The sequence below is a fragment of the Lissotriton helveticus genome, chromosome 11, assembly GCF_964261635.1.
Source record: "Lissotriton helveticus chromosome 11, aLisHel1.1, whole genome shotgun sequence".
Lineage (NCBI taxonomy): Eukaryota > Metazoa > Chordata > Amphibia > Caudata > Salamandridae > Lissotriton > Lissotriton helveticus.
Genome location: NC_136072.1, coordinates 1,073,672,316 through 1,073,698,961, shown reverse-complemented (window position 1 = coordinate 1,073,698,961; position 26,646 = coordinate 1,073,672,316). Strand labels below are relative to the sequence as shown.

The 26,646-nt window shown below is 42.2% G+C and overlaps 1 protein-coding gene across 18 annotated transcripts in view; it reads left to right on the top strand.

The window, feature by feature from the left end:
* NCOR2 (nuclear receptor corepressor 2) overlaps positions 1-20,488 on the top strand; it is a 1,388,857-nt gene extending 1,368,369 nt beyond the window's left edge. For all 18 annotated transcript variants that reach the window (XM_078667637.1, XM_078667632.1, XM_078667640.1 and 15 more), the window contains 2 exons: positions 10,276-10,452; positions 17,527-20,488. In XM_078667637.1, coding sequence (XP_078523763.1) covers positions 10,276-10,452; positions 17,527-17,702 — 353 coding nt within the window. In that variant the 3' untranslated portion in view covers positions 17,703-20,488. The remainder of the gene's footprint in view (positions 1-10,275; positions 10,453-17,526) is intronic.
* The last annotated feature ends 6,158 nt before the right edge of the window (positions 20,489-26,646 follow it).

Genomic DNA, 26,646 nt, shown 5'->3' with positions numbered 1-26,646 from the left:
GACCGCATAGGCCCACACCTCTGGGATCAGAAACTAGTCTGTGGTGCCGGGACAAGTCCGTCAGTACACTAGTAGTTTTAGTTTTTCAGCGGGCACCTCTAAGGTGCTCTCTGGGTGCATGTATTAATACATCCATCACTTCAATCAGTGTGGGTTCATTAATACAAGATGTTTGATACTAAACATCTTGGAATTCATTGATGCCATCATGTAGCTGGGAAACTAGTTTTTGACCCGTGCCCAGCACATCTGCTTAAAATGGCTTCCCTGATCACTTGTACTGGTAGTAATTGAACTGACCAGCACAAGGGCATGCAGATATGTCCACCCATGCAGTATAGTGCACCCTGCATTAGGGCTGTAAGGCCTGCTGTAGGGGTGACTGGCCCATGCTGCATGCAGTGTCTGTGGGCATAGCACACAGGGATGTGTGACATGTTGTGTTTTCACTTTTGTTTGCACCATGAATCGCAGCCTGCTGCGGCAGTCTGCCTGTGCTTGGTGAGGGGTCCTTTAGGTGGGCACAATTTAAGCTGCTGATTTTAGGGACCCTCTTTAGTACCCCATGCCCTAGTTACCAGGGGTACCATTCACTAGGGACGTACAGGGGGCGCTAAAGGTATTGCCAATTGGGTACAATTGCACAGTTTTAGGGAAAGAGATCTGGCACTGGGGACCTGGTTAGCAGGAACACAGTGCACTTCTAGTCAAAATTGCATCGAATGCCAAGCAAAAAGTGGGGGTGACCGTGTCAAAAAGGGACACACTCTTAACATGAGCTCCACAAGATGTGCCTGGTAGATCAAGAATGGCGGATGAACACCGAGGTGGCGCAGGTCATCTTCCAACAGTGGGTAGAGCCCTGGTTGGACATTTTCACCACAGTCAAATGTGCGGTTTATAACATTTGCACATTGGAGTTCACAAGGAAGCTCTTTCTTGGAGACTCATTCTGGCTAGAGTGCCTCTTGATCTGCCACCCCAAGTTCCAAAGAAGATCAGGAATGACTGGTCTAAGTCATCCTAGGCGTTCTGGACTGGACCAGGAGAGTGTGGTACCTGGACTTCCTAGAAATTAGCATAAGCACTCCAATCAGGCTGCCACTGTAGGAGGGTTTTCTCTCACAGAAGGAGGGCAGAGTTCTGCAGTCAAGCCTGTGCAATTTCCATGTACATATTTGCCAGGCACTAGGACAAATGGGTAGCTTGCTGTGGAGTCTGCAACACAAACTCCACATCAGGCCAAAAGCCAAACAGTTTGTGATGCCACAGTGGAATGTTAATTTGGTGCTGATGTTCCTCCAGTTCACCCCCTTTGAGCTAGTACACGTCCGCTTTTTGTGTCTTTTGACTCTAAAAACTATCTTCCTCATTGCGACCAGCTGCATGAGCTCCAAAGCTCTCTTGGTGCAGCCACCATACACCACCTTTTCCCCCAGACAAACTGGTGTTGAGGATCAGGGCAGCCTTTTTGCAAAAAGTTGTGACTCCTTTTTACGTTGGGGAAATCCATCACCCTCCCATCGATCTTTGTTCTGAATCACCTGTCCAAAGAGGAGAAGAGGCTCAATGGCTGGACCCCAAATGAGCCGTAAGCCTTTTCATTGATTGCACCAAAGAACTCTGGGTGGATGATCAGCTCTTTCTGTGGTTCTTGGAGGCAAAGGAGGGTGATTGGTTCAGAAGATGACTGTGGAGGAGGATGGTAGTTCTCTGATTTAAGAACTGCTACACACTGGCTTCGGAAGGTCTGGGAGCCCATTCTACCCGAGCTACGACTGCCACCAGTGCCCTGGCTCACAGAGGGCTTGTCCTTGACGTCTGTCAGGCTGTGACATGGGCATCAGTGCACACATTCTCAAAGCACTACTGCCTTGACAAGCTGGTCCAACGGGAAGGGCATTTTTCCTGCTCTGTCCTGTAGGACCTTTTGGTTTGAGTCTTCTCCACAGTCCCGCCACCTGTGGGGGAATTGCTTTATCGATTTTCAAGGTGAGGCATGTACAGTTATAAGAATCCTTCAGAAGAACAAGTTACTTTGGTAATGCTATTTCTGGTGGATACTCTATGATGGATTCCTCACTGCACTCCCACGTCTATAGTTTGTTGAATGGTCTCTTTTTACCATCTAAAAAGGTGCCAAATTTGAGCCCCGCACACTGGTACCAAGAATTGTAATATATCCCGTGTCCAAAGGTGCAGAAAGAGTCAAGCAAGAACCTGACCTTGTCACATAGCGGTGCCGCTGATTTGTGGCTTTCCGCCGTCACTTCTGGGCCGAATGAAGCCAATACTGAGGTGCATGGCGCCTCCTAGTGGTCTAGGGGTGCATGGTAGCACTGATGTTAAAATGGTCAGATCCAGTCTGGCGCCTCAAAGATATTCTAAAGGTGAGGAATCTACGGTTAAATAGTATCCACCAGAAAGAGCGTTACTGAAGGTAAGCAACGTGTTCTTCATGGCAATCTAAGTGAAGTTATACATGTCATGCTTTGAAGAACATTTTATCCATAAAAAAAAGTTTCTGTTTAGAGTATTCTCACAAAAACAGTACTTCAACAAAAATTAATAAGAAATAACATACATGCTCGCAGAATTGAAACCAAGAGCAAGAAGTGAAAAACAACAGATATGGGTTAAGCATATTGCCACCTCCTTATTTTTCCTTGTAACATTTCTTAAAGTAGAGCCTCACCCCTGAGACTTGCACTTCTTCAGCTCAGTGGACTCAATTCTCTTTTATTTTTTTCATCTATATTTTATAAGCTCCGCCCATTTTTAGGGGCTTAATCCATTTCCTTTCTGCTGGGAAATGCTATTCTTTTTGTTTCCTCTCTGCGACGGCACGGATGGTATTGGTTCTCAATGTAGCAAAATGTGAATTTGTGTATTATGTTCATGCCATATATTTATTTTGGTAGAGTTTTGGGGTCGGTGATGCCCCTGACAGACCATTGGGAAAGTGTCCGTCTTTATGTCTTCTTCCCCAACCTCTTGTTGTAATCACAGTCAGGAATTCTACTGGTTGTTCACTGTAGAACCAAATGGCCATACCCCCTTTCTTTTGTACAGCCTAGCCTATGAGGACTGGCTGTTCAGGAATGCCTAAAATTACTCACTTAAGTCTTTCTTTGTGCAGGTGTGTGGAGTTTTAAGGTTAGCACTCTAAAGCATAGGCTGCCACCAACAAATGTGAAATTGTTTTGAACAATCCTGATGACTGGCTACTCTGGAGGATCATTCCACTCACTGGAATTTATTTTCCTCCATATGCCTCAGTGGAGTCTGCATCCAATATTATATAACACCCCTCCAGAGCCTAGACATTTCTTTAGTAGGCTTTTCTTCTCATCACAGTTTCCTCGCTTCGATTGGATACTTTTTGCGAACAGTCATGGGATGACCTCCAACTTGGATCTCTTAGCATCCTGCATACTACGTAGAGCTTTCCTTTGTTTGTTAGTCACTTACAGACGTCCATTTCGAATGTCTATAGGTGAAACATTAACATTTCTTTGCATAAAGGATGTATTTTTGTTCCATACTCTGATGTGTAGACTGCAGTAATGTACTACCTGGGGTGCCTGAGTTGTCTATGAAAACAGGACACCCAGACAGCTACTTCTGACTACAGATTCCTCACCTTGGGAATCTCTCCAGCTAGCAGACTGAATCTAGAAAGTCTTGCAATACCTCCTGCCTGCGGGTAGGTAGAGCCATGGGCCTCCTTCATAACTTTGTCCTGTCTTCGGATATGATGACACTAAAGCCACCCCTGCACTCTGGTGTCAGTTCCTCTTTTTCTGCGTCCTTCAATGCTGATATGGAGTGATGCTCCTACTGGTTTTAGTCCTTTAATGGAAGTTCGTTTCAAACTTTCTTGGCAGTGTGTAGGCATAAGGCCCCCAAAAATTACTGGTTTCAATTTGTGCTGTGCATTTGGAAGACTGCTCCAGCTTCAACCTTCGACTCTGATCCAATGTTGAACCTGGAGTAGATTCACCCTGAGTTCCAACAGCCTTCAAAGAGGCAATGGTGCTTTTTTTAAGCTGGTTCGTCATTGCTCTATTGTCCCGTTTGACCCCACAGATCCATTGGAGCCCCAGTTGGCCCACAGGCTCTCCTCTGGTGCTGACTGACTCCAGATAATCTCTGCTTGTTCTTCCTTTGGGCCACACCTTGATGCTCATTTCACAGGTGTTGCTGGTTATTCCTTTACTGGCTCTCGCGGCGCTGGTACCAGTACTCTGATTTCATATCTCGAACCGGGTTTGGTACAGACTCGCCCTGGTCCATACTACACAATAAATAAGCTCCAACTCACCCTGAGAACAAGTGCGCCTCTGTTCCTTTATGGCTGTATTTTCAGATGCTGGAGGCAGTCTTTGGTTCAGATGTTGACGCTGTGCGGAGCCTTGAGCATGCCTTACTGATGAGTCGTTTCGCAGGGAGGCAGATCTCTTGCTCCCTTCCCATTATGTTCCCATTATTTTGTTGCTGGCTTATATCTTGATCTTCAAAGTATCAGTGGCCTTGATACCTCCCTAGAGTGAGACGTAAATCCACTTTTAGAGCCCCCAGCAGAAGAGAGTACTGCTTTTGCCGTGCTGGTTCGAGGGTCTGCCCGACAGATTTTAAAGCCTGGGCCTCCCACTGCCTCATGCACTTAACGAGGCCCTGACTGATTTTAATATGCATGCGATTAAAACCTTGTTTAGCCACACCTGAATTTGACTTGTTGCAAGACGACTTAGGACAGTGACTTGAAGCCCCTAATGCAATGCCCACCAATACTGGAGAGAGTCTAGCAGTTTTGGCCTTCATGAACAAAGCTAACCCAAACTCCTGGACAGGGCATTGAAAGGACTGAGGCAGTGGGCAAGGACGTTTTCCAATTGGTCAGCCTAACACTCCATTCTTTGGATGCAGTTTGCTTCCTTGGCCATTATAGTCTCACCCTTTGCAATATGGTGCACAGAGTTTTGACTGAGGATTTTCAAAATGTTTTTGCCCAGGCTCCACAAGATGGTCAAGATGACAACTAAAATACATGATCTGGTCCCAAACACTGACAATGTTACTTGGGCCATGGGCAACAGTGTCGTCATACACAGGACTTGAATGTGATACACCAGGTTTTCTGGCAATATTGAAGCATTTCATATGGACACTTTAATAAAAAATAAAATAAGGCTCCAGAGCTTTAAAGCCAGCAGAGCTATTGTGCTTTCCTAAGGATTACGTTCCCTTGCTCGCCTGTTCCACCAGCAGTACACTAAATTCAGTAGATATTTGAGGGGCCTTGCCTGTCATTGTTAGCACCCCTCATAGCCTGTGTAGCAATCAGTGTAAACTTTTTCTGGCTCTAGGGCCAGTGCCAGAGGACAAGGGCAGCAGCAGCACAAATGCTCTTGCTCCTCTTCTCTCAACGCATTCAATACCATACCTCTTTAGCTTTTCCATCCAGTGCGCGAATCCAGTAGGGACCAAAATTCTAGTATTGCCTTGTGCTCGATCACTTCAGACCAATTGGGTAATTCGATTGCCCATCTATATTATGCTCTTCGCTTTTGCATACCTGTCCCCACATTTATCCAATTTTTTTCTAGACATTGGAAAATTGATCATCCTCAGCTACTCACCCAGGATTGCACCCATTGCGGAAAGAGGAATGTGATGCTATTCTCAATACTTCCTGGTCCCCAAGGAGGACAATGCATTTGTGTCATTCTTGAACCTGCAGGATACATAATTTTATGTACCAACTCTGCAGTTCCACAGGAAATATCCCTTCTTTGTAGTTGAATAAAATCATTTCAATTCACTGGCCTTCCATTTGGCCTAACATCAGCCCCATGTGTTCTTCGTGAAGGTCATATCGATGGCCATGGCTCAGCTTTGCTGTTGTTCGATACACATGTCTTCCTGTACCTCATGATTGGCAGTTGAAAGTAGGCTTGTCTCAGCCAGTGTCAGACCACTTGCAGAAAACTGTGGTGTTTTGCAGCCTGTATTTCTACTCTATCTTAGGGCTACCCATGTTTGGGACTGTTATGGATATTGTTACTCTAAAGGTTATCCACCACCGCAGCAAGTCATTCACATTCAGGATATGGACCTGATGGTTCAAACGTGAGCTACTGTCCCAGTTTTGACAGTTCTGAGGCTTTTTGGTTTGCTAGTGTCTTGCATTCATCTGGTGCCTCATGCTCGTAGACACGTCTGATCCTTCATTGGAAAGTACGTTTGGTGGGACCCGCATTATGGTTACATTTTGTAGAAAGTTCTGCATCTCGGACAAGGCTATCCGAGATCTTCAGTGGTGGATGAAGGAAACCAAAGGGACATGCAACCCTTAGCCATGTCTCTTTTTTAGGTACAGTGCTGAGAGAAGTGCCTACCCGCTCCTTGGAAGAGGATGTGAACGAGGTGGATGTCAGAGACCTCTAGTCTCGGTTGTGGCAGTGCCGTCACTTAAGGAACTGCTTGCCATCCGGCTGGACCTCAAGGCCTTTGTGCCTTTCACCTATGGCAGTTTGTTCCAGTTTCTATCTGACAACATGGACATTGTGTGGTTCTGCATCAAGCAGGGGGTGGTTAGGGTGTCTTGACTCTTTCTGAAGGCCTTAAAGCTGTGGTAACAGCTGGAGTTTTTCAGATTTCCCCAGTCATCCAATGAGTGTCAATGTCGGAGAAGGTGGACAGAGTAGTCATCTTGCCAATCACAACTGGCACCTGGAGGTGGCGGATAGCGTCTTTGCCCAGAAAAACATTTTATCCAGCTTGTTGAGTCCTAGAGTTTATTTCTAAATGTCCTCTATGCGGTGCACTCCACGTTTCGTCATCATGTCAGGGAGCTATAAGCATTGTCCGTCTGGCCTCAGTATGCTGCCTTTTGTCCTGCGAAGGTGGTACTTCGAACTTATTTGTCCTTTCTGCCAAAAGTGGTGTCCCATTTTTGTGCAAAGAAACCCATCACGCCCCCTACATTCGTCTTTCTGCCAAATCCCTTTGAGGAGGAGGATAAGCTACACCGTTTAAATCCTAAGCGAGTCCATAGTATAGACATTGGTAAAGACTAGAGAGTAACAACTGGACAAATAAGATCTTTGTTGGATTTGCTGGTGTAAAGATGGGAAAGACAGGCTGAAAATGTGAGAGATTGCGCTTTGAATCAAACTATGTTATGCTTTGGCCACATAAAAGATCCTTCAAAAGGTTGTCAAGTTCAATCCAGAAGAGAAAAGGCCATGACTATGGTTTTGGCTCGGGAGTTCTGAATTTACCCATCTGGTAGATCGCACACAGGGCACCCGTCTATACTTTCATCAGGCCCTACTGTATCGACTCTGGAGTCCGCATGGAGTATCATTTTGCCTGCTTTGTCCTGCAGTTCCACTCCTCTGATCCACCTCCATGGAGAATGCATTGCTTTGGAATCAAGTCACATGGGGAGGAATGCACAGTTCAAAGTGGCCATTAGAAAAATAAGTTACTTCGGTAATGCTTTTTCTGGTGGATACTCTGTCTAACTGCAGATTTCTCATCGCTCGTTCTGTTACAGGAATGCATAAGGTTCCAAGGTAGATTTGTACACTTCCCACTCATTTCAACTCACCAACCGTGCTCTTCTTCTTAAGCACAGAAAAGGACATTGAATAAACTGATGTAAGCTTGTACGGATTTCACCAGTATATGGCTCTGTTTCGCCGTCTCAAGAGCCACCATGGAGGATGATAGCGCCACCGTCTGGCACACAGGAGTTATTCCAAGAGTTTCCAGACTGGGAAGATGCAGAAGGTGAGAAATCTGCAGTTAGAGTATCCACCAGAAAGTTTTACCGAAGGTAAATAACATATACGTCGTCTTCACATTTAGCATTCATTATTTTAGCCTTGTAAAAGTTATTTTTCATTTCTTGGACTTCCACAGAATTCTGTCTATTTATTTCTCCCACCCTAATTGCCCCAATTTCCAAGTAAGTAAATGTTAGTCCCCTTTCTTTGTTATTAGATCTTTCTGGTGGTTGTCTTAGCAGAGAGCTCCCTTTACTTTTACCTATGCTTCAGGAGTTGTTAAATGAGAGATGCAGCCAGCACCTTGAAAGAGGATTAGTGATATGGGGCAACAATACTGAAGGTAGAAGGTTCTGTGTGGGAAGCCAGTATAACTTATAAAGAATATGTTTGGCTGATAGCAGTCGCCAGAGTCAGACGATCTAACTTCCCAGTTCTGTAAACTCGAAGCCCATGTGTTTGGTTTTGAGATTCACAAGTGTAGCGCATTACAATATTCAAGCCTTGAGCTTATGATGGTTGACAAGGAAGCCTGTCTGTCTTACTTCAGGAAGAATGTGTCAGAGCTTGCAAAATGTAAAACAATCAAAGACATCACTGCAGATATTAGAGCGTCCTGTTTCAAATTAGGATTTAGTTTGACGCCTCAGGATTTAACTGCTGATTTGGGGGTGGGATAAGAACCCAACGTCTCAGGCCTAATTGAAGAAGATGAGATGGCAGGGCTTTTACATACTTCTAAAATCTCGGTCTTCTCCATATTTAATTTTAACCAGTTGAGATCCATCCTTCTTTTTTGGCAATAACCAGGCAATTTGTTAAAACACCCTGTTTAGAATCTGCCTCTCTAAGCTGAAAAATGAGTTGGATGTCATCCATATAAGTATCTAGGTTTCCAGATTAAATGGGTCAGCAAAAGCACATGAAGGTTAAACAATGAGGAGGAGAGCATAGAGGCGCACCCGTACAGATATTGACAGATCGAGATATGAAGCTGCTAATTACTCCTTTTTAAGGTACCCTCTCCAAAAAAGAGACACACCATTAGGGAGTTGTTGCTTTAACACCACATTGCTTTAACCTAAAGACCATGATGTTATACACCGTTGATGGTATAAAGGCAGCGTATAAATCCGAAAAAATGAAGGCACAGGTGGAATTTGCATTCCGCTGAGCAGGTCCTTAAAAGGCCTCCCGTTCATTGATTATGTTGTTTGGGCACCTCAGAGTGCCAAAGGATAGAACTTGGTAAGGAGCCTGAGTCACCAGCCCGAAATACATCAGAGCCCCAGCTCATGGACACCGTAGTCCTCATAATACCAGCCTGTAGAATGAATCTTTGTGGACTGATGACCAAAGACCAGTCTTTGGTTCTTGGTTTGCCAGAGAAGCAGTGACGGGTCATTTCTCTATTCTATGATTGGCAAGAATTACACCTTCAACTCACATTTTCCAGTGTAGGTTTGTAATTCTCTGGGAAGGTGTTAGTCTCTCAATGATTCAGTTCCCCTGTGCTGACATTTTGCGCCAGGCAGGGTGCCACCCACAGTTTTTCTATTAGCCTCAGAATACAACCCATCATATACGTTTAAAGCATCAATCAGAACTGTTTTCTGGACAGGTAGACCATCATTTTGTGGTGCTGGTGTCATTTCTGACTTTGGAGACAGTGCTGGTCTGAGCATGTGCTAGATTCTGCATGTGTCCTTTGGAGAAGAGTCGCAACAGACGTGTCTGCTGACATCCGCCTCATTTTCAGGCAAGCCCTTTGTCCTGAGGCTAAGCCTGAGTTTGGCTGCAACCTTTCTCTTAGCCTCTAACTCCATATATGTGACAGATATCTATTCCTACACAGGCAGCAGAAGATAACCATGGCCTGATGGTTTATTTACTATATTTGTATTATTTATTACAGTGATGAGGGATCTGCAATTTTAATTTTTTTCCCGATTCAGGACAGTTTGCTCACCTGATCAATGCATTTCCTCAGCTCCATATAACAGTTCTTTGGGGTACAGCATCAGAAGCATTTCAGGACATGGCAATATGTAGTAATACCCTGTGTATGGAAAAATAATTTTAATTTGCACTGATTTCTAGGGAGTATCCCCTCTTCTGTTAGGTTTCTCAGCTGTTGCATCTTTTTAAATTTCCATAGCTTTAGGGTCATAGATAAATTCTCAAGGGGCAGAGTGTCAGTTCATCAAGGGTTAACCAGTTATAACTAGGCACTCTGTACTCCTAGGCCCAAGATGGACTCCGATACTGACGTCCCGGCCACGAACAAATACCAGGAAGTAATTCAAAAGTTTTTTTATCTGTGAGCTCAATGCTTAGGATAATAAATATTAATGTGGAATTTTGGTCTGTCTTTGCAGAGTACAGTTTTATAATTTACTGTGAATAATATGCCTAGTGTTGTCTTGTCAGTGCTTTCTTTAGCCGGTTGTATGAAAAAGTCAATGTTTTACATTTTCAGGAGGAGGGAAGCCAAAGATTGCAGCCCGGTCTAATAACAGAAAGAGCAAGTCACCAGCACCTGGCCTGTCCTCTGGGGAGCGACCGCCTTCGGTGTCATCTGTACATTCAGAGGGGGACTGTAATAGAAAGACTCCACTGACGAGTCGTGTTTGGGAGGACAGGCCATCCTCAACAGGTAAAGTTACCTTGCAAGAGAGCTCTTGTAAGCCAAACAGCAGTGCTACAGTAGTGTGTAAATAATGTTCTGATGAACCCTTCTAAACGTAGATTCCTCGTCTTAGATTATTTATTCCCCATTCTGTGGCACACTGGATCCAGAAACGTTCTCCGCAATGCTCCTGTGCTCTGCTAAGCATTGCCGTGCAGCTCTGCGCTGGCTACTTAGTACCCTGGAAGCAGAGTGGAGCAGACATGAATCTGGAGCTCCACTCCCTCATTCGTCACCCTACAACGATTTCTCAAATTTTGAAAGCCAGTGTCTAGGGAACGAAGCCCCCTCCTAAAACGACAGGATTCAAGCCATGACATGGTTGCAGAAAACCGATATTGGTCATTAACCCACATGAATTGTGTCCCTGGTGTCTCAAATTTGTGCCACATTTGTACCCTCTTGCGCCTGAAGGCGATTTGGGATGGGAAGTTGACGCTGTATGTTGCCTACAAAGAAGTGTAGATCCTCTGATAAGTCCAGGACCCAGTCACGGTTTCTGTCTTGCTCCCTGGACAATTCTCATCCGAGGCCTAGCTGACGGCTGAAGTCCTCTGGTTAGTCCAATTAAAAGTCTAAACACAGACATAAAAAAGCGAGGCAGGACTCAATCCCATTCCATCACTCTGTGTACAAGGATAAGGCACAAGGGTGTATGGCCTTCTATTCCAGGTTTAGAGTATTTTGTTAAATTATAGCTTATACTTTGCACGTGGAGGCATAGTTAAGACGCAACCTGTAACTATTTTATTTATAATAACAGCCAAGTAGAAGATACCTAAGGCTGCTTCAGTATTCTCTTCCTGTTTGGTTTTTAGAATTAATTAGTAAGACAACAAATTGGTGACAACTGCAGTTTACAGCGTTTGTTGTAGATTCCTATGCGGTGTAATCTCCTGCATTCTTGTTTGGGAGTGGATTATTACAACTTCCATTTCTATGGAAGTCTTTTAGTTTTGCTTTGGGGTGTGTCGACTGACTCATGATCTTGTTCCCTTAAACCCACAATGCACATTGATAAAGATTCCTCAGATTGATTTTCTCTACCATCGGGTTTTGGGTTGTGTTGCTGTTCTTGAAACAGTGAAACTGCACTGAAGACCAGCAGACATTTCGGGGAACTCGAGGCGTTGAAGATGCAGAGCAGATTTACATGCGGCATCAACACCAATTATTTTTGATGCTTCGTCATGATTTTTAACCCATACCACAAGCTTGTATGAGCAGGCCTCAAGGAGAGCAAGTATTAGATATGGACTGTACCAATTTAAGTCCATGAAAAGACCTCCCCAAAGCCTGTGGCCTCCACTGGCCCTGGGATCATGCCAAGGCAAATTGTCTGCATCGCGAGTCTTTCTGTGAAAATGAATATTTAACTTTAGGAGGAGGGTCATTGGGTGTGTTGTGATATATTGGCCATGCAGGACTCTACAAAGTGACCTTTAAGGGGCTTTCTAAAAGGAGTTTAAAGGGGATGTTGAAAAGGGCAGGACGGGTATGTATCTAGAACCATCCATGGTTATTGGTATGAATAAGCAATTTTACACCAGTGAGGGTACAGATCTTGAAACTTTTTGGGCCAAAAATATTTCCCAGGACACCACAGTGTGTAGGTCAAATATTATCACTACATTCTGGGTTGAAAAACCACTGAGCATTTCATGGCTGTCCAGCTCAGACTATCCTGCATAGGCCAGACATCAGGCAGAGGATTATCTGTATCGCTCTTGAGACGGGTCACATTTTGGCTCTTACAGACCCGACTCCTGTACCACATGGTCAAAATCAAAGCAAAAGTGCACTCGCTTTTAAGGAAGCAGTTTCTTGCGAGATGAGGAATTTTCGAATTCAGATGAAGAGGCGAGCCACCTCTGCAGAGACTATTGCAACCTGGAGGGGTCCCATACTGCAGTCGCCTTCATCCCCACATCAGACGGAGCGAGAGGCAGGAGATGGAGGATACGAATCGCTGGAAATCAAGCACTCTGGGGCAAAGGCACTGACCTGTCTATTGTGGTCAGAGAGCACGGCTGACTGATATTCTCGAAAGGGTTTCAGATATGGATTGGAATAGCAAGAGTCAACTAGGGGCCTTACTTGGTTACACTTGTGGGCCACCACTGGCATAAGGTCCTCCCCTCTCTGGCTACTTGGCTTGATATGCAGATCCCAAGGATTCTCTCCAAGTTAGTCCCTGGGTTCATCTTTATCTGTGCCTTAGTTTTTGCCTGAAATTTGCCTCTACTGTCATATGAGAGAGGCAACTCATTTCTAGAACCCAAGGAGAACGTGGTTCCTAAACCACTGGCTTTAGATGAAGACTACACGGTAATGGACTTTTACTGTGAATTTCCATCACCTTCAGAAGCATTAACATTTTCTCTGACATTTTAATCTTCCCTCGAATGTGAAGTGCTTGCACTATTTCTAAGAGGATTGTGGTGGCACTTTGGGAGTGGATGTTCCAAGCCTCACTCAAAGAGAGCCTCTGAGGCTTTGGCCCTCCCTTCTGGTTGACTATGAGTTGTCTCAGTTCAGATGGTAGAAGTGCTTTCAGGAAAGACTGATACTTAAGAAATTATCTTACTAAAGAAGCAAAGCTCAGCACAGTAGCTTCAAATAGGGAGCATCCGTCGTGCATAGAGCTCATCTTGGGCATAAAGTGATTGGCCTTTTCCAGACTAGTGGTGTGGGGGTCATGCATGCTAAGTCATATAGGTTTCAGAAGTAAAGCAGCAGGGAATTTAAGGGAGGGAGTATAAGGAGAAAGGAGCCACACTGCACTCTTCAAGAGAAAAAACATTAAAGTGGGAGGTTGGTGGCATTTGGAGGGACCCCTTCAGTCAAAGTTTTGAAAAAAAGGCCTATCAAGGAAGGGCTATTCGATTGGAAGCGAGGAAGGGACAACACTGTGACTGGAGGCATTGTAGTAGCGCAAAAAGGAAGAAGTAGGTGTAAGAGGCAGCTTTATTAGGAAGGGCAAAGGAGAGTGGGGGTCCACTCCATTCGAAAAGAGTATATAGAATCAGGGCGTTGGCAGAAAAAAAAGAACAAACTGGAGCAAGCAGCAGGATCAGGACAACAAAAACTCAGAAAAAGATTTTCTCCAAGAAGCACTCACTTTAGGTTGGTTCAGTCACCCTGGACATTTACCAGGCTGAGAAATTCAAGCTGAAAAATGTAGGCGACGCTAGTCAGAAGGAGAGGGTTAGATAGGTTTAATCTAGTTTGGTTTAAACCAAAATCCCATAGAACTGTAAGGTCGACCTGTAGGACTATTCGCATTCTGATTTTGAAGAACTTTGCTGTGAAATCAGTTACACACGTTGATATGTGAATGTAATGAAAATCTGGATTGTTAAAAAAAAAATGGGTCACAGCGGTTCCAAGTTTTTGAATTGTAGAGAATTCACTGTGTACTACTTCATTGCCTTCTGATAAACCATAGTACATCGGAATGCCTATTCTGTCAATGCTTCCAAAAGGTAGCCGGTGTAAGCCTGTGAATTGTAAAGATACATTAAGCTTTGTTAACCCCTTCGCTGTGGGGGTTATTCCCCCGCTGTGCTGGGGGTGTGGGGGCGCGCACAGCGCCCCCATGCTCATGACGAGCTGAGCTCGTTATGAGCTACGGCGCTCTGGTGCTCATGACGAGCTGAGCTCGTCAGAGGTGCATTGCCTCCCGTGGAACGCTCAGCCTAGGAGGGGAATTCTCCCCGCACCTGAGCGTTCCACGGCCCATGACAAGCTGAGCTTGTCATGAGCACCGGAGCGCCGCCGCTCATGACGAGCTCAGCTCGTCATGAGCGTCGAAGAGGTTAGAAGGTTCTTGCAAGTAACATTTTAATACAATAACTTTCTGTTTTACTGTAACATGTCGCCCCAAACCAACTGTGTAGTGAATTCCAGCAATGTATTGGCGCATTAAGAAACGTGCTAACAAGGGAAAAGAAATGCCAACTGGTCTTTCACACCTTCAATTGAAGGGTATGTTACAAAGTGAATTTGCGCAGAAGATATGATTTTAAATGACGAGTATTATTGCTAATCTCTTTACAAAGTGATAGGAAATGTATTCACGTAAAATGTAGTTTTTTCTGGACTCACCTCTACTATTTTCTGTTAGAATAATAGTCTATTTTTTTTTTTTGCCCCTGTCGTTTCCATTGTGTAGCTAAGTGGTCTTCCAAATAATTTTTTTAACTTTATTAACAGTTTACTTCTTAAGTTAGGAAATTTCAGCTGCCATTCATTTCTGTATGCCAATGGTTTAACATTCTTACATTTTACTCCCATTGGTTTACAAAGAAACTTAAATGCTCTTCACGGTTGTTCTGAGAAACAAGATCTAAAAATGAATGTGCAAAAAAATAAAACCAATCTTTAGCTCGGTAGAATTTTCTCACAAACGTTAGATACTAAATTACATTTTGCACATAAAGGCTCGAAAGCCCCTGCTCATAGAGTGGTCATCATTGCATTTTATAAATCAGTTGTAAAAAGGCATTTTAAACCTGTGATAAAAATGCACATGGCCACAATCCCACAAACTGTCCTATGGGATAGAAGAATATGTTCCCTACAAATATTGTCACTTAGTACAGATAAGAGAGGGATTTTTTTTCTCCATGTTTTAATGTTGCATGTAATATACCAGTTCAAGTGTTGTGGTTAGGACTTGGGATCCCAAGCATTTGTCTAGTTTTGTGCTTCAGTAGTTTTTGAGGGGTTAATACTTTGTGTTCTAGAGAAGGTTCTTGAAACGATTAATTGTTTGAAGATATTAATTATTTAAGTGTATTTAAAGCACTCGTCACTTTTGATATTCCACAAGGATCTGCAGGAGACTTGATATATGTTTGGTGGCCAACTGGATGGCGGCAAGCCGCCTTAACCTAAATGGAGACAAAACAGAGGTGTTGGTGGTGGGCAAGAAGTCCTCACTTTGGGGGCCAAATCACATGGCCTTCTTATCTGGGTGGAATCCCTACTCCAAAAGACGAGATAAAGAACCTAGGACTCACACTAGATAAAGACTTGACAATGAACTCCCAAGCCAAGAAGATAGCGGGATTTGCTTTGGCCTGCTCAGATCCCAGAGAAAGACACTGAGATTGCTGCCACTGTATTGCCATAGGATGGTTGGTCAAAGATTGACACTTGCATGCCTCGACTACGGCAACTCCCTATACATGGGCAGCCCAGCCTAAGTCATAAAGAAATTACACCTAATATAAAATGTGGCAGCCCGAGTACTCTTGGATATATCCCCAAGAGCACAATAGGCTTGTGTACAACTGCATCAAGGGACGCATACAATTCAAAGCCCTATGCATTCCACATAATTTGAAATATGCATTCAGGCCACCTACCTTACAACATCTTATCACTTCTCATACAGCCTCAAGAACACTAAGATCGACCAATCGATCTCTTTTGGCAGTTCCAAGAATAAGGAGAGAAGAGGGGGAGGCAGAACATTTGCCTTTCTGACTGCCAAGTTATGGAACTCCCTTCCTGTTCAGCTGAGATCCAATAACAACTTGTCAAGCTTTAGAAAACATCAAAAACACATCTCTTTAGGTAATTACTAAGCCCCATGTTTTTCTCTGGTAAGATATCTTCTTTGTGATTTTTAGACACTTTTTAGATACCTTTGAGATGTCCATATACATCACCAGGAACCCCTTCTAGTTATTGGGTCTGTCAGTGCCGGGAAGCCTGTATTTGGGTATCTGTTGCACTTTATAAATCCCTATAAATAAATAAATATAGCCACTTGGAGCTTGCACTAAAAATACTAATTCCCACCATTAGTTTTAAAGTGGATAAATGACATTGCACTACTTTTGATGGTTACAACACTATACTGACTAAGACCACAGTAGGGAATATACAACCATATTTACTGATGGTCTCCAAATATAGTATTAAAAGAAACATGTTTCTACTGAGCAGAAAGACTACTAATTGTGGCAGTATTAGGAGCTCAAGTGGTAGTCCTTATGGTCAATGTGTATGTCCACTTTGTAACAAAGGAATACAGGATTTGAATCAGTCATACTCTTCTAACCTGCATCTATTTGGGAGAGGTGTGGCGCCGCGGCCAGGGCGACTGACGCTGGAATCTGGGGATCAGGGTTCGATCCCCGGCTCCGGCGGCAGGTTAGCCCAGCACCATGCGACTCTGGGCAATAGCTTGCTTAATCTTCCCGACGGCCCCCAGCGCCTAGAGACCCTAACGGGTGATTGTGCGCTATACAAATGTGGATTATTATTATTATTATTATATCTTGCAAAATATTTAGATCCTTATTTTCTGCATTGTAATTCGTCTAAACCTAATGACATTTTATCCTTGGTTTTACCTCCACAAATAAAAGATTTTGTTATAGTATATTTACATTCTTGCAATGTTTTTTTTATTTGAAAAATAGGATTATATTGCACGGTTGCACTTTTTCATATTTGCATCTAAATTGGTTTTATTGGGTGTGGGCTATAATCATATATTGTTGTCTCCAGGTGGGAACTAACTCTATAAGGTTGAGTTGAGTCTTTTCCATTTTGGAATTTACAATAATCCAGATCACCCCTGGTTACTTTTTTTAAATTATTGATCTGTGAATTTTCATAAACACCCCTGTCAGAATGTTTTAAGATTTCTTCTTTATCAATTGTCCATTACAGGCTCACTGAGACTATGCAAAAAACGAGACGTCTGATAAGGTTGTGATCTAATGTCCTATTTCCTGCAGCCCATATTGGTTTAATATATTAACCATTGTTCAGCATGTATTTCTATTGAAAGAAGAAACAAAGCCTAATTGAACTCTCGTAGCCCACAGCAGGAAGTTTCTAAACCCCTTTAGGGTGCCTCGGGTCTACATGTAGCTCTTATATTTATAGAGCAATTTATTGGAGGCCAATGACTTGAACTAATAATGCCCGACTATCAACTATTCCAACTTGAGATGACTGTTTATTAGGCTAATTCATAGATAAATTATTAATGCCATGTTTCTCCTATTTTGTCTTTAGGGTCGACACCATTTCCGTACAACCCTCTAACGATAAGGCTTCCAACAGGATTAGTGGCGGCCCCGCCTCCGACGTCCATTCCACAAGGAAACGCCAACAGCCAGCACCGTGCCTGGGAAGAGGAGCCGAAACCCCTGCTCTGCTCGCAGTATGAAACCCTCTCAGACAGTGAATGAGGGAGGAGCAAGCCCATCAGGGAGCACTGAACTATCTCTGAGACCATGGAGCCGGAGGACTGCTATCAAAGCCAAGGAAAGAGCAGCATTTTGAATCAGTCTGCTCTCATGCCTGAAAATCTAGCAAGTCTTCAATCAAAAAAAGCCTTAAAATGAAGCTCAGCCTACTCCTCGTTCTAGCGTTGGCACTGTTGTGTGCCAGCACGATCCAGTGTGTAAAAGATCATTCAGCAGAAACCAATGCTTGGCGACCTAAAAGTAGATCAAAACAATGCAATTGGTCACTGAATTTCAATTTTTTACTCAGGGGATATTTCCGCCTGGTGCTTGAATGATCTCACGTATCTTCAACGTTGAAAACCATAAGGAAGATGTATGCATTTAGGCATCTATGTGTGTTTTTGTGTGCATATGGACACACCTATCTATGCACAGAGGTACAGTGTGCACATTCCAGTTTAGTGCAAATATTTTCACCGCTCGCATTTTTCCCCATCACAGCAGCACATTTTGATTTGATGGCATGCACAGACAACATTGGTTCCCTCCGGTGCTCTCTCAAAGCTGATTCCCGAAGTGGTCTTCTTAATGTCTAGTGAAATTCTGATTGCACTTAAACAGTCACGCCTACCATGGGGGAGGTTTTTTGCCACAAAATGGCTTGTGAAACGCAACTGAGGCCAATGACTCAAAACGAATACATGCGTACGACAGCATCTGCCACTTAAAAGGGACAATGTTTTTAACAAGCACCTTTCTGCAAACCAAATTCTTCAATGCATTTCAATAAGGCCTTCCTTGTTTTGTTGGAATGCTTGCCCCTTGAACTCTTACAAGAATGGATGTTCACATCTGAGGAGTCAGAGTTGTTAAAAACAGCTTATGGGGGATACTGGATGAAAGTCCAGGGTTTTGGTATTAGTGGGACAGCCTCAAAGAGGCGACGTATAGCAGAGCAACGCCCCTTGCGTCTATAAATTCAGATTGAAGGTATGACATTAATATGGCAACTAGCTTAGCTGGGCTGCAGCAGCTGAAGTTTCAGTGGACTTAAATTCATGGAGATCCCGAAAAAGGAGACGGTGCGGCTAACTACGGAGGTGTCCCAGTTCCAAAGAGTCTGCTTCCATTTGAACATCTGTCGGATGGAGGATGCCAGCTGTGTTCTCTTTGGTCTGGGAGCGAGCCCACATGAGGATTCCATGGTCTATCCATGAGGCAGATGTGCACAAACTTATGCGTATTCATACTGTACTTTGCCTGGTATCCAGTACTTGAAATGGGATTTGAAAGCTGACTTATCCCTATGGTGAATACAAGATAGGCCTCCTGGGAGGCAATTGTGTGTCTATAACTTAATGAACATTTAACAAACCCCAGCACTCTGTCCTTCCAAGATATAATAATGATGATTCAATGCTTTTACCTGGGTAACAAAAATGTTGTGCAGTGTGTATCTTTGTGTACCACTCATACAAATTCAAACTTGCTCCAAGAAGCTGTTTAGCCAGTAGCACTATTGAATTGGCTGAACAGCGTGTCCCTCTCGCTTGGATGGTGGCGCGGGTCCAGGGACCATTCTGCTGTCCATGAGGGATCTCATCCCCACGCCTTTCCCTTAACTAAAGAATAAATTCAGAGAAATCTCTGACAAGTCCCCTTCCCACAAACTATTATATTTCAATAACTTTTTAGAACACTGTGCTGTATAATGCCTTTTAATGAAAGAGATTCTCGCGCCACAGGAGGCAACAATTAGCCCTCGACTGGGCAGACAGAACTCCTATGCTGTACAGACAGGGCACGTTGGCATGTCTTGTGGCTGAAGGGATGGGAAGCACAGCTCAGAGCAAGTAGGAGTGGTTGTCCCCCAAAAACACCCCGAAGTATAATCCCTGCTTGAGGGAGGTAGAAATGAAGACCTGATGCAGCCCCGATTTCTGATCCCCGCCCACCCCAACTAGGAAATGCTACTATCTGTTCACAGAGAGACTTGAGGGATTGTACTGTGTCGCTCCCCCAAAAGAAAAAGCAATTGTGTATGATGTATTGGTCTACAGGGTATATTTTTGATACCTTCAGTGATTTATTTCAGATACTTTATTCGAGGAAGGACATTAGATAAACAGTATTATATGCTGCTCTGAGACGCTACTTACTGTACAAGAGGATTTGTGTTCAGACTTTAAAACGTTGTCCATTGTGTGGAAATAAAAGTATCAAAGGTTTATCAAAGTTCAAGATAATTCAATGGAATGTATTCGCTTGCTTGAACAAAATGGCTCTGACTGCAGGATGTTGTGTTTTATAGTTTGTTCATATTTGTAAAGCAAAAAATAATACTTCATGTCGTGGTCTCCTATCCTGGGGTTTTTTCCAAATTCCCTAAAGATGTTTTTTTTATTTTGCAAAATATAGAATCATTAAATTCTTCCTCACAAATAAATATCAGCATTTCTCTTGATCTCCCAAGATATCATTGCCTGTAGCTATCTGGTACCATTTTCATTCCAGTTTCTAGTATAAGAACAAGTGTTAGGCTTTCATGGATTCTGGCATCTTGCTGTGTAAGAAGAGCTCACAGGAACTGTTCTGCTGCCTTCCAGATGTCTTAAAAGTTTGTAAGCAAGCGGTGAACCCTGATTGGCTCATTTATCTAGGGAGCATCGCAGCCCTTGATCACGCTGTCACTAACAGTTTTTTGTTGTCTTTCTTTGGCATTATAGTTTCAGGTCATCACAAAGATTGTAATTCTTATTTCTAAATAAATGTACAGTTTTTTATCATGCTTGTTTCAGCAGTGGGCAGAGTTTTTTTATTATTGTTTATTTAATGTTATTGGCATTTTTACTAGGCAAAATACACAAACTGACCTTTGACCTTGTAAGCCTAGTGCCAAAGGGCTGGCACTTTTCCACTGTGGTTCTATTCTCCTTTTCAGGATTTGGAAATTACAAAACGAAGTGTGCGCATACCTACAGAGGTTTGAAATTCAACCTAGTGTTTCTTTTCTGAATAGCTCTGTTCCGAGTCCCATGATGTGGTTCTAGAGGTAGATTCATAAATTAAGTCCACATTTGAAAAGGCTGTAAGTCGTCATGGAAGATTAGGAACCAGGAAAATATAAAGCCATAGAAAATTTGAATTTCCCTTCAAAAGTAATGTTGGCGTAAATTTAACAAACGGTCTGTATTGTGAAAATATTTTCTTGTTGGATAAACAAACAGTTGATTTTTTTTTAAACATTTCACATCCCGTCTGTTTCTGGGCCATTAAAGTACAAATACAATAATCTAAAAACAGATTTTTTTTTATCCTGTGCTATCACTCTAATCTTCCACAAAATCAGCTTTTGGAACTTCAGATAAATCATGACCTTTCACTTAAGTGCAAGAAAATGTAATTTCGTTATTGCCAAAGGAGACATAATTGACTCTAAATCAGGGAATTTGGGTCAACAGAATCCCCATAGAAACATATTTTTGGGTCTAGGGCACCCAAGGTAGAGAAGCATATTCTACCTCTCTGGTGCTCTCTCACCAAGGACCAGTTAAAATGGAAGTCTGAGACTCCATTTTTTAAGCTACATGCCGCACAAACAAGATGGTGAACATTCCAACACTATTGATTTTGTACGGAAATGTACATTTATATGTCCTGCGTCTCCATCTGAAACAAGTCCAACCCCATTGTCACGCATATCGGTAAACATGGTCAGAATTATTCTAATCTGAACATTTTCTGTCATGATTTTTTTCTTTCATTAATCAGTTTTTTGGGGGCTGGAACCCCAAAATGCAGTGTCTGTTCTTAAAGGGTTGTTTTCTGAATAATGTGAGACAATCATTAAATTATCTTAGAATTGGCATTTCAGAATTGCTGTTGTGAGGCATTCAGACCTCGCTGTTGTGAAAAAGAGCATCTGTAAACCTCTCAAGAATGGCTCAGACAGTTTTTCAAATATATCCGGTCGGAGTCTGTTTTTTGCTCATTGTTTTGGTAAAGTAAATGTTATGTTACTTTTAGCACAAACTTTACATTTAATCTTCAAACGTGAGTGATGATTACTTGGAATTAAAGGATAGGTCCTTTCTATTAATTTAGCCCCTTTTTGCATATTTGATTTTGTTTTCCAAATATATTTTTATGAAAAAGAGCTGAGCGGCCATCTTGCCTTACTGTTATCATGATGCCGCGTGTTAACATTGCACCATGCATTACTTAAATAAGGGATGTTGAGATGGTACCTCCTTGCCAAAATCCATCTTGCCAAACAATTAGGATAATACATATATGGTTATTGGCACTCAAACATTTTGAGTGCTCACCTCTGTACCAGAGCAGTTAGATCTTGTAAAATATAGTGGTAAACAGTCCACGCTTCATCACTCTGTCACAATGCCTGAAAACACACTGCGGTACTAAAATATCACATTGACACTGCATGGCTGCAGCAAAGCTGACTGTTACAGGAACTTGTAGTGAAATGGAGCTTAAGTTTCCACTTTCACAGCACAAACAAGGGCAGATCTTCGAAGGCTACATATGCACCTTTTCGACACTCGTGATTTGGAGACTGTATATACAGAGTGAAAGGTGAAGGTATTCCCAGTTTTTGCACTGAGCTGCACCCTAAGAGCGCAATCTCTGCCATTCAAAATTACTACTTTTCAACCATTCCTAAAAATACATAGGGAATGTACAACGTCCACCCACAAAAATCCAGGACTGGAGTTGAAATGGTAAATAAGCTTCCTAGAATATTTGGGGAAAGTTGCCCTTTCCCCAATTATTCTAGGACTGGAGTTATAATAGTCATTTTGACCTTTCAGTGCTTATTTTAGGGCAGAAATCAAGCTTAAGTGAGACCACCAATATAGAATAGTATATACATATGTGTTTACTCTTCCATTCTGTGTTTTCTTTGAGCACCTTGTTTTGAATACGCAAAAGATTTAAAGTTTTCTGTGGTGCGGTGTCACATGAATGCTTCTTGCTAGGCCTGTTGTTTGCCCAGAGTGTGTATGTTGTATGATTTTGACTTTTTCCTTTCCTACCTTCTTTAAGGTGGTGTGACTTGTCTCCACAGTGAAAAGCAAAGACATAGAACACCTCTTTTGCTTCCTTGCACAGGTTTTTGCTGATTCCTTTAGAAAATATCTCCAAAATGTTCCCTCCCGATTCTCCCTTTACCTGGTCTCTTCTAAATTTTCCTTAAAACAATTAAAGTACTCAAATTTCAATTCTAATCCTTGATTTAATTTTGGTTTGCTCACATCACATCAATATAGTTAAATGACAATCTAACAGGGATCTTTCATTATGCCACTCATCTGCTTTAATTTACCTATCAATGTCAGATGTTTTTGGTGACAAAGTGTATAGTTCTCTTATGAACATTTGCATAGACACCATTCTTAAACTGTAGAAGCGCGCAAACATGCAACACATAAAAAGATGGGTATTTGGGTTAGATGCGCTGGAAGCCTGGATCCTAATAAATCTGACTATCGATCAACTATTACGTTGCAAGGGTGTTTGGGTTACAGCTTTGCTGTGGCTAATTTTTGCCATAAATTTGCTTGAAGGTCGTCCAAACTGAGGGCCTCATTAGGCAAGTTTGACCCCTTAGTGCTTTTTGGGTGTGCCCTGTAGCAAAGTATAGAAGAGTGAGGACACAGCCATGAGCATTATCTTTTTAGACGCTTCATTGATTCCAATCTATAATATGAGTTGCCATACTGTGGATTTGCAGAAGATTTCTGCTGTACAAGTTTTTTTGGTTTTTTTTAAGGGTTGCTCTCAGAAAGCATAGAAGTGAAGTGGCTGTATCCTAATGATTTTCCAAGGAACTCAAGCGCTTGAAATTTTGGCACCAGCAAAGTTGAAATTTACAATCCCCTGACACCCGCTTTGAATTTACCAGCTTCTGCCTCGTTGACAATGAATAAACAATCCCGTAACTCCTCTTAAATGCAGCACCCACCACATTATTGCTACATTTTTGCTTTCGTTTTTGACAGCAATGTTTTCATAGTTGAGCCTGGGCATTGCAGTTCAGAAGGTCTTGGTTTATGTTCTTTCAAGAGTCTTATATTTTTAGACAGTGGTGATAATAAAGTTCTTGTGATACAGCAGGCTTTTATGTCTAGTCTACAAACTTTAGACTTTATTCTGCAATGGTAGTTTATAAACCATTCTTACCATAAAGACCATATATTCCATTTAAGCAAAGATAGTTGAAAAGCCAGATTAAGACGTATTGAAAACTGCAGGTGGTGTGGTGCCTACCTGCTTATGCAGATTACCAGTGATCCCGGGGCGTTCATCGCTGAGAGTATTGAACGCTGCATTCAATTTCTATTGACATGGCTTCAGTCGTCTCTATGTTCTATGTGCGTCAGAATAGTGTCTTCTTGAGTTTTTCCCAGTCGAGAATAACCTTGGTGAGAAACTAATGGTCCAACATGGGTAACTGCTGGTGCAGAGGTTGACTCACCATCCATCTGTTTTAACTAGTCCTAAAAACTGATTCTGAATCCCACTTTTTTATTCAGATTCTATGCACTGGTACCTTTGGCTGTGGATGCCAGTACACATAACTGGATCAGGCAAAATACCCAGTTAAAGCACTCCGTAGCAAGCAACTATTATGAAAGAGCCTGACAAATGGATAACCCGTGGCAGCTCAATGCGGGTATATGAGTATTCAATTTAGACATTTGTGTCCATCATAAATCTGATGAAATAGCTTGTTTTGCCACAGTTTGAAGTGAATCAGCTTTACTCTTCTGTGCACATCCCATGGTGATCATGGGAACCTACAGACATTCTGATAAGTTTTCATGTGACCAAGCTAGAAGGATCTAGGCATTGGTAGATTCTCCTCTGTTTGTTTGACCATGCTCAGGAGCTTTGTCACTTATCGCATTTGTCATGATAAACGTAGGCCTAGCTGGACAATCAGTGGTTCCTTAATGAATTGCTATACAGCATTTGTGGTCAGTCATGGAGCCTGGATGTAAAATTGGTCAATCTGAGTGGATCTAGACACTAACAGTGCTTGGTTTACCGACGATTATGTTGCTTAAATGTCCTTGAATGGACTTTAATTGTGGGCACGTTTAGTTTAATGCATTGTCTTACACCATGTGTATAGTTCCTGGTATTTTTGTTACATTAACTAAAAGACAAGTAGAAATATTGCTACTTTTCTTGTCTGAAGCTCTACAATTTATTTAACTAAGTTACAAAGAGCCATACTTTGGAGGTTATGTTCGCTTTTAATGTCCACACATGGTGGGCAATATTTTTGGAAACTTTCATAAACTCATTTGCACTCTGAATTGTCTAAGTAATTGTCCTGTCTCCTTTCAGTGGCCCATGTATTCGTGCTATGTGCTATAATTTAATTGTGCAATCTGAATAAAAACTGTTAAACTATGAGCGAAAACCTTTAAAGTTAGTATTATCAACTTTCTAGTTTGTATAAAAAGAGGCGTAATACAATATATTGTTTGAACTGTACAAGGGCGCATCTATCTTTTGTACGAAAAAATTGTGGATAATATAGCTGTTTTGAACCACGTTGTATGATAGAACGGATTGTATATAGAGTCGATGAGATGTACATATTTATGCAGCTTGCTCTAAAGGGTTGTTTTCTTCTACTTAAGGTGAAGTTTTTGTTCACTGTTATTTTAATCAAAATACCCACCAACAATTGAATGTGGGTAGCAGTGTGATAACACTGCCTTACTGTTGAAATAAAAAGGCTTATTGCTAGCAAATAATTACTCGTCCATCTTCTTTGAGCTGTCGGCAACAGCAGTGGCAAGCAATAGTAAGGTTCTACAAATTGTTGTGAAATTGCATTTGAAGAATTGACTGAAGAGTGTAGCTTGTGGCATAAGGACCTAGCAGTTGTTTCAAATGTGTACCCATTTACAATTCAGCAGCTCTAGTAGCAGGGTTGGGTTTATATAGCATCATAACCTGCTGCTGAGGGTTATAAAGAAAGACATAGCCTGAGACATAAAGGCTATAATGCTATTAGAACATTCCACTCACAGGGAGTTGAACATTCTAAATTAAAAAGGAGAAACCGAAAGAAAGACCAATTTGAAATGTTCAAGCCAAAGGTCGATACCAACCGTTATTTTCCAGACCCACTCGTTTGTCTTCAGTAGAGCACCAACAGTCCAGTATTCTAATACATTGTAGCCTTCTGCCAAAAGCTATAACGGCTGTTAAAGCCCTCTTCTCGGGTTTAAGCCTGAGAAAGACGGAGCAAGTGCATTTACCAACAGTTAAAGCCTACAGTAGAAAGACTCTAATGCTATTAGAACATTCTATCCACATAAGGAAGAATGTTACAAAATAAATTGAGAAACAGAAAAAGATGCATTGGAATGTTGAAGCTGAAACTCTATATCAGCACAAATTCAACTTCTTTGTCTTGAGTGGTGCTCTATACATTCCAGTGTTCTAATCCCAATTCACCGAATCATCCATTGTCAATTTCAACATCAAACTGTGTGGCCTGCCTCTAACCTGCACCTCCTACTTTGTGCTTCCCTTTTGAAATTTAGGGATGTTGACAATTTATTCGGCCAATTTTTAAAGCTCCTTGAAATTGGGGTCAAGTATATGTCTTCCGGTTGGCGTTGGGTGTTCAGTTTTTAGATTGTCATTCATGATCACTGTATACATCTACTCCACCAATTCCTAACTTTCAGTCCAAGTACACGTCTTTCAGTTGGTGTAGGGTGCATAAGAAGCTTAGGTTTTTATTGGGTTTGTAATTAACATTCAGACTGTTTACGATCACACGTCCGAGGCAATGCTGTGTATTTACCTCATTAGTTTTGCATTGTAGCAGCCTTCACAAAAATGTGGAAGTATTGTTTGTGTCTTTGTGATGGTATAAATGTGTTATATTCTA